General features: G+C 35.1%; 1 protein-coding gene and 1 long non-coding RNA gene across 2 annotated transcripts; one reads left to right on the forward strand and one right to left on the reverse strand.

Annotated features, from left to right (window-relative positions):
* The first annotated feature begins 2,720 nt into the window (after positions 1-2,720).
* On the forward strand, positions 2,721-4,462 carry LOC108359314 (JNK1/MAPK8-associated membrane protein). The gene is made up of 5 exons (XM_017611129.1): positions 2,721-3,237; positions 3,299-3,511; positions 3,581-3,747; positions 3,808-3,942; positions 4,017-4,462. The coding sequence occupies exons 1-5, from the start codon at positions 3,014-3,016 to the stop codon at positions 4,169-4,171; spliced, it is 894 nt and encodes a 297-aa protein (XP_017466618.1). The 5' UTR covers positions 2,721-3,013; the 3' UTR covers positions 4,172-4,462.
* LOC108359315 (uncharacterized) lies at positions 3,808-6,568 on the reverse strand. The gene is made up of 2 exons (XR_001846904.1): positions 6,050-6,568; positions 3,808-3,914 (listed from the first exon to the last, which is right to left on the reverse strand). It is a non-coding gene; the product is annotated as an uncharacterized LOC108359315 (long non-coding RNA).
* Positions 6,569-8,735: the final 2,167 nt, after the last annotated feature.

Raw genomic sequence — 8,735 nt, forward strand, 5'->3', positions numbered from 1 at the left:
TTAACTCTGGTAATGTCATGTTGTTTCAGTTTGCAGATGATTTTGTGATTGTTTGTAGTGATAGTAATGATGTTGCTGCTTTGAATTTGCTTAGTAATAGTATTAACAGTTTTCAGCAGTTATGTGGTTCTTTAAAACTGTCAGTTAATTATAGTAAGACAAAATTTATGAATATTGGTACAAACAGGAGGAAACCTTTTGTCTTAAGAGTGGGTTCGCAGGATATAGAGCAAGTTTTTAGTTTAAAATGGTTGGGTAGAGTTATATGTTTTAATGCTACGATTAATGATCATATAGGTATGATTAAAAAGGATATTATTCCAAATAGGAATCTTTTGTCTAAGCTTACGACTATCAAGTCAGGTTTAGAGCCTCGGGTGGCTTTAAATTTTTATAAAGCTTTTGTACGGTCCAAAGTTGAATATTCGAATGTTACTTTTGCCAATGCTCCATTAGGAACTAATAAGAAGATACAGGTTATTGTAAATGATACGTTAAGGAGGTGTCTTGGGGTTCCACCCAGTACCCCGATACACACCAGGTTTGCACTTGCAGGTGAATTACCTCCGTTGAAGAGGGCTGAGTGGCTTACTGCTAAGGAGCTAAGTAGACAATGGATGGTTAATAGTGAATTAAGAGAAGATTTATGTAATGGTTTGGTTAAGGGGTCTAGTTATGGACATGTTTTTTCCAAATTTAAAGTTATTTTTGAGAGAATTAATTTTAGTACGCGGTTTGAAAGGCATTTAGGTCTGGTTTTGAAAAGGTCTAAATTTGATATTTCTAAAAAAAATTTTTCGGTTGAAAAAATTCGGGCTTTATACATGGAGGAAAGATATAGATTGCAAGATGAGGGATATTATCTACTAGCAACTGATGCTTCAGTAGTGGATGATGCGGTTGGTGTAGCGGTTCATGATGTTTGTGAAATGACTTCTTATCTTTTTAGATTTTCAGAAAAATTTTCTTCTACATTTGGTGAGTTGGTTGGGATCAAAAAAGCGATTTGGATATTTGAAAAATTGAATGTTGAAAAGGGTGCTATTTTTACTGATAGTATGGCTGCTATTGATGCTCTTGATAGTGATACAACTGATTCGTATTTAGTTGCTGAAGTGCATAATGATATTTTCAGGTCTAATTTGCGTTCTGTTCCGATTTTGTGGGTTCCGAGTCATGTAGGTGTTGAATGGAATGAGAGGGCTGATGTTGTAGCTAAAGCGGCTGTTAACAGAGGTCTTAATATTGATGTTCAACTTACGCCTGGTGAGGCTTTGATACGAATTCAAAATTTGGTATGGCAAGAATGGGAAAGTGAGTTTGTGAATTTAAGTATGGTTAAAGGGAAAGCCTTTGTAGAAAATGGGGGTGGGTTGAAAAAGAGGCCTTGGTTTAGGGATAAAAAATGTAATATGGATGTATATGACATCAAATTAATGAATAGATTGTTAACGGGTCATACGTATGGTAGTATATATGTATATTAGTAAATTCAAAAGAGGTGTTAGTGATCAGTGCTCTAGTTGTGGGGTTACAGAGACTTTGAATCATTTAATTTTTGAGTGCCCTAAATACACTGCTGCCAGGGCTGGTCTTTCTTTTTTTAATAATTATGCTTGTATAAAGGATACTTTAAGTTCTTATAATGTGAATGTTTTTAAAGAAATAATCTCCTTCCTACACAAAGCAGGTTTAGAAAGTAATCTTTAGTTATTAAGGATTTTTTTTCATGTGTATGTATATGTTTTGATCTGAAATTTTGTTTGTTATTTAATTGTTTAAAAAAAAAAAATAAAAAATTTTAAATTAAAAATGAAAAATAAGAAAAAAAAAACTAATAGATAAAAATAAAAAATTTAAAGAAAAGGTAATTAAAAAAAATAAAATATAAAAATTATATAAAAAAAAAGTTAGTTAATTGATTGATAAGAAATGGAATGATAATTTTTTAAATATATATATATATATGTATTTAAAATTTTATGGTTTTTTTTTTTTAAAAAGAGAATTTAAAAAGACTTGTTTAGATTTTTAAGTATTCTTATGGTTTTTTAAAGGGAATATGTTATATGAATTTTCTTTTTTTTTAATGTTTAAAAGTATTTGCCTTCCTTTATATTATAACTTTTATGGGTATTTTTAAGATGTTTCTTGTTTTTTCTTTTTATGATTTGTACTTTCATATGGTAATCTTTGTAATCTCGATGTAATGCAGGGATGGAATATATGGTCCTGCCCTAGGACATCGCAATGTTAATTGGACCATATTTTTTATATGAATTGTGGTTAATTTTGGAGTACTCTTTGGTCCTTAGGGGTACTCTTTACACGCATGCATGGAGTAGTCGCGATTTTTGCAGGGTTTACAGGAACTTTATTACCTGTAACAATTTTTATTACCAGCGCAGAATTGACCTGTAAATAACAAGTAGCTAAAGGTATGCAACATGAAAAAGTAACAAATTAAATGTGTAATCAGACAAATATGGCAGTTTGAGCAGAGACGTTCTCTGCTTCAACAGCTTTTGCGACACCTGCTGTATTTAAAGTAAACCTACGGCCTTTTGATAATCAACCCATAAAGTTTTTCTTTAAAACTTGAATCATTGCGTCCAGAAGTCGTTAAACATTTGTGGTCCTGTTACAACAAATTCTTTTTGATCTTTGAGAACTTGAAAGTCCAGAAAAAAGTTACTTTTCTGAATTCTCGTTGAATATTTTTGTCATGGTTACGACAGAGAACGTATAGGAATATACGGTCTCTGGTTACGATAACGCAAATAAAAAAACCTTCAAAGCTCTTGCGACATCTGCTGTATTTATAGTAAAACCTTCTGGCCTATTGTGAAAACCCAAGGATCAAAAAGAAGAAGAGTGCACAAATCAGCTGTCCAAAAAAGTAAACAAGCGGTTTGGAAATTGCACTTTTCGTAAAATAAACAAAAATATTTTCTTTTCGCACCCATTACCAATGTGAAGAAATTATTTAACAGTAATAGCCACATCCATCAAAATGGATCGTTGTCCCGGCCAATATTGTGGTCGCAGCATGTACGATAATGGAAGCTGGTCCGATTGTGGAGCATGTGAGCGTGGCTACCGGGTAAATGAGTCCTTCATTTGTGCACCATGCCGTGATGAATTGAACACCTACTCTTGGCTGTATTTAGGATTTATGGCAATGTTGCCACTAATGTTGCACTGCTTCTTTATCGATCTACATGCGAAGGATCGCAAGTAAGCGAATTTACAAAATAGCTGTGTACATATAAGGAAAATTTATTATTATTTTTTTTAGATTTTCACGCAAGCAATTGATACTTACCGCCTGCGCTTTTATTGAGATATCACTTTCTGCTACGCTTTCCATTTTGGTTATGGAACCGATGTGGGAATTCCGCTTGCATTCTTGTGGAGTGCGTAATTTCACCGATTGGTATACGCTATTTTACAACCCCAGTCCAAACTATGAGACACGTTTGCATTGTACACAAGAAGCAGTATACCCGCTGTAAGTATTTTATGGTCGCATCAGGAAATTAAAATTTCAGGATTTATACAATTATTAATTCTTCCGCAGTCAAACCATCGTACTTGTCTTCTATTTCTTGTGTTTATCAACAATGTTTCTCATACGGCCCATTGTTAGCGCCATTACAGATGTACGTGGAAAAGCGCCCATTTATGCGGCCCTTTATTTCCTGCCGCTTTTGACATCGATACACGCACTTGCTTGCGGGCTTATTTGTAAATATTTACAATTGAATATTGTGTAAATGACTATCCTGGTGATATTTCCTTTTGCAGATTGGTTTTTTCCATATTTGAGTATTGGAATCTCTATGATAACAAATGCGATACATTATTCGGTCAAGTTAGACCAGTCCTTTAAGGCCTTGATACGCTCGTCGTTACTAGAAGTAAAAAATTTTGTTATCATTTGTAAGTTCACACTAAAATCAAAGATATATTTTATAATAATGGTCAATTAAAAAACAAAATTTTGCTAATTTTAGCTGTACATTGGCTTTTGCTGGCCTATGGAATCATCGCTTTGGGCCATCACTATGCGTTTTTGTGCCTCATACCATTCCCTTCGATTTTTTATATTCTCACTGTGCGATTTACGGATCCAGCTGAGTTCCGTGAGGTGGAAGTGCGACAAAATTAGTTTATATTTAGCAATATTTCTTTTAATATTTGTCCAAGTTATGTGGCAATTTATACATTTATGTATTTAAAAGTTAAATGTTAAATAGTTTGTATAAAAATAGCGTAAAGTATTTCAAAGTTTCTCAACTTCCTCTTCCTTTGATTTCTATCTCATCTGAGGCACCCTGTACCAGAGCAAATTTCTCCATGTAACAAATTTGTCGTATATTTGGTATACCATTAATATAATTTTATACATTATCACATTTTTAAAAACGGTTCAAAGTAATAAAAAGTTTAATGGATAATATGCTAATTTAATAAATGTAAAACTGTCGTCACACTCTGTTAACACGTCTAAATACTTTTGCAACATTTGGCAACGCTGCTCCCGTCGGACGAATATTTTCCGTAATTTCTCTTGCTCGAAGCAGTGATTTGGTGTGGTGCAGATATAGAACATTGCGATTTTTCGGTCATTTTTGACCAAGATAATCCCCAAGGATATCATATTCGGTAATTTGTTTTGCAAAGTATTTGAAAAAAGTGAAAAATCTTAGTTTTCGATTAATTACCAGTGGTGTTTTAAAGCTGAAATTTCATATCTTATCGGTGTCGGTGAATGGAAAAAAATCCACTCAGATTCGGTTGAATGTGTGTGTAGGGTGTGCTCATTCTGATATTAAAGAAAAAGGGCGAAGCATATTTCAAAACTTTGTGCTGAAACGAGACAAGCAGCGTACGCCAAGGCGCAAACGGACGAATGTAATATGCGAAGGAAGTGCAAATTCGTGTACACACAAAACTTGTGACAGTAAAGTAGAATCGACATAACTAAAATAGCAAAAGGAATCCCAATTTGAGGCCAATTGGAATGTTGCATTGCACTGAATTAAGTTTTTGTATATATTTTGATGCACAGTGCCACTCCGCGATCAAGGAATTATAAGTTCGAAAAATATGGGTTTGCAAATTAAAATTAGCTANTTGAGGCCAATTGGAATGTTGCATTGCACTGAATTAAGTTTTTGTATATAATTTGATGCACAGTGCCACTCCGCGATCAAGGAATTATAAGTTCGAAAAATATGGGTTTGCAAATTAAAATTAGCTGATTTTACGGGGACAGTTATATATTTTGAAAAGTTATTAATTAGCTTACAATAGCCATTGAAACTTGGTTTAATTTGTACAAGACAAGTAACTAATTTTCCATTTAGTAGCCGGTCACTTCACATGCAATTTTGTGAAGTAAAATTTCTCGAATTTAGCAGCTAATTCGGTCTGTCTTCCTACTGTTTGCTGTTTGCTTTTTTCACTGCACACCTGTGGACTCGTTCGCACTAAGGCGGTTCGCTGTAAGAGATTGCCCAGGCCGAAGAGCCGCACTAGCGTAGTATTTACATTTGTGGCAATCATTGCAGTTTGGTTTGTTGTTGCCCACAGGGTGCCAATTTCAAAATCTCGTTGATAAACGAGTAAAATCGGCTGTTTCTATCTCGTCTTCTCGTTGTATAGCTGCACTGCGGCTGGTTGGCTGTCGACGAGACGGTTTTTCTTGGTGTTTTGTGGCATAAAATTTATCAAATAAATACTATTTAAAACAAGTAGTTTTATTTAAATACTACTCTACTACTACGGTCAGCTTCGTGCAAGTGAGTGAGAAATTATCATTCAAAAAATATTGTCTGATTTGGTGATTTTACCTACTTCTAGACGAGTAATATATGTACATACATATGCATAGTGACCTCAAAGTGTAAAGATGTGAGATTTTCCATGACTAAAATGGTTTAAAATATATCTTTAGCATATTTACTAATGTTAAATAACCTGCACCACTTGCGATAGGGTGGAATCAAATTTCGCCCAATGTAATAGAAAATTATATATTTACTTGTGATGCAATGATGTGTAGCAGTTCATGCACGTATGTATGTATATATGTGCAAAAGTTATGAGAACGACAAAAAGCTGTGCTGATTTGAAGTGAAAAGAGCACCCTGTCGTTTACGTTGTCGAAGTAACTTCTTGTATCTTGGCGATCGCATTTTCACTTTATGCAATTTAAAATTGTGTTTACAATAACTATGAACCCCATTTTTTGCATATCTACTTGTATTTTCGTACGTAATTGTTTTCTGTGTCGGGAAGTGGCGGCACCAATTTGCCACTGCAACAAAAGTGTGAAAATCAATGGGAAATGAAATGCAATGCATCACAAAATCCTTCTGTCTATCTCATTCTCGTTGTATGCTGCTGATATGGTTTTCGGCAAATAAAAAATATTTCAGTGTTTATATTTCGCTCTTTCTCTGGGTGCGCTGGATTAAAAAAAAAAGATGCATTCTGTGGGGCCCTCTTTTAGTGCATGGCTAAAGATTTGGTAACGTTTGACAATATAAACGAAATGTAATTAAGCTCAACATGTTTATAATACACTTTGATTAAGCTTGAGATAATAGTCAGTTATTTTTTGGTATTTGTTTAATTTTCCCCATATCAGGGGGAGTAATACATATGTACATTTACAAGTGTTTTAAGTATTTTCTAAAAACAAAATTTAATGTTTTTCTTTTGTGGTAAGTGTATCATTCTGTAAATACCAGGCCAAGACTTAGGTTTACTTTAGCGTACATTGGCAAGGGTGTGTTTTAGCAAAACTATTGCGAATTTTCTCATGAAGTATGCAAAATCGGGTATTTTTTGCAAAATGTGCAAAATTAGGCATTTACTGCAAATTATGCACTAACGATTGAATGCAATTTTAAACAAAAATTTCATGATTCGTAAAGATAACTTAACCATTTCCATTTGCAGATGCCCAATAAAAACGTGCAGTTGCATGAGATTCCGAGCCCTAGTCATAACTAATAAAAAATTCAAAATTCAATTTTTGTTTTATATGATCAAATTACAACTCCCATATAATAGTTGTGTTTTCGTATTCTCCAGCAAAAAATATACAGTAGGGGTATTCTCTGAGTCTTGCAAAGCCCTTGCACGGTGCACGGTTTGCAAAGCTGTCCCATACGAAAACCGGGTTTAACCGTGCAATCTGTGCACCATGCAAGGGCTTTGCAAGACTCAGAGAATACCCCTAGTAAGTTGCCAGTAACCAAATTTCGGTTAGTAAAAGCATAAACAGACGGCAGCGTTGATCCGGATCAGCTCGGGAATTAACTGCAGTTGATCCGGATTAAGACCGAGTTAATCCTGATCTACGCTGCCGTCTGTTTAAGCTTTAAGCCAATATTTACTCCCAATNAAACTAAAAAGACGTACCTAACAAAAGAAAGAGGTAGTTAACAAGGAGTATAAATACGAGCAACCAACAAAAATTATGCAGAACGAAAAATGACACTGAAGATGGCACAACGCCGAAACCGGTTTGTCTCCAAACCAAATTTGACAAGGGATGACGGAAATTCGTTCCATAATACATCTTTAAGCCAATATTTACTCCCAATGAGTGAAATATGCAAGAAAGTACGAAAACGTAAAACCAGCAAGAAGTTGCTAGTTTTATAACACCTAATTAATTTGTTATTTTCCGATGCAATTTTCTTAGAAAACTAGTATTTTCCATCTTATTATATGTTGCGATCCCGTACGAGTCCGGACCAGTCAGAAAAAGTCAGGATCTGACGGATTTTACTGGAAATCGATCCCGTACAGGCTTACCTAATATTCACGCACGCCGCCAATTTACTGTCAAAAATTTCTCATGCACATACAACTTGTATGGGACCAACCGAAATTGAACGGCGTGCGTATGAAGCTAACTCAATTTCCAATTTTTGTTCTGCGTGATATTTTGATTTGACGTTTCGCTCAATGAAATCAAATGCAAACGCACGCAAGCCAATTTCGGGTGACGCAAAAAAACAAATTCGACGGCGTGCGTACCAAAACGCAAGCCGCGAATATTAGGTTAGCCTGGTACGCGGTTCNCCGTACTCGGTTCTCTGACTATTGAGAGGACAAAAAAGAGAGTAAATACCGTTCTCTCTCTGCCTGAAGTTACCATTTTTAGTCANTTCGACGGCGTGCGTACCAAAACGCAAGCCGCGAATATTAGGTTAGCCTGGTACGNGAATACCCCTAGTAAGTTGCCAGTAACCAAATTTCGGTTAGTAAAAGCATAAACAGACGGCAGCGTTGATCCGGATCAGCTCGGGAATTAACTGCAGTTGATCTGGATTAAGACCGAGTTAATCGGGATCTACGCTGCCGTCTGTTTAAGCTTTAAGCCAATTTCCTTTTTGGTTTTGACCTGCCGTCAAAAACGAGCCAAAACAATTCATCTACCTATTGAGTACCGCAAACACTGCAAAACTAAAAAGACGTACCTAACAAAAGAAAGAGGTAGTTAACAAGGAGTATAAATACGAGCAACCAACAAAAATTATGCAGAACGAAAAATGACACTGAAGATGGCACAACGCCGAAACCGGTTTGTCTCCAAACCAAATTTGACAAGGGATGACGGAAATTCGTTCCATAATACATCATAAAGCCAATATTTACTCCCAATGAGTGAAATATGCAAGAAAGTACGAAAACGTAAAACCAGCAAGAAG

This window comes from Rhagoletis zephyria, unplaced genomic scaffold (assembly GCF_001687245.7).
Source record: "Rhagoletis zephyria isolate East Lansing unplaced genomic scaffold, Rhagoletis_zephyria_1.1 Rzeph_scaffold_00371, whole genome shotgun sequence".
NCBI classification, from domain to species: Eukaryota; Metazoa; Arthropoda; class Insecta; order Diptera; family Tephritidae; genus Rhagoletis; species Rhagoletis zephyria.

Excerpts from the sequence above, each read along its gene's own strand:
- LOC108359314 (XM_017611129.1), top strand. The coding sequence starts at position 3,014 with ATGGATCGTTGTCCCGGCCAATATTGTGGTCGCAGCATGTACGATAAT. Across the intron at positions 3,238-3,298 it reads CTACATGCGAAGGATCGCAA|ATTTTCACGCAAGCAATTGA; the intron begins GTAAGCGAATTT and ends TATTTTTTTTAG. Across the intron at positions 3,748-3,807 it reads ACTTGCTTGCGGGCTTATTT|ATTGGTTTTTTCCATATTTG; the intron begins GTAAATATTTAC and ends TTCCTTTTGCAG.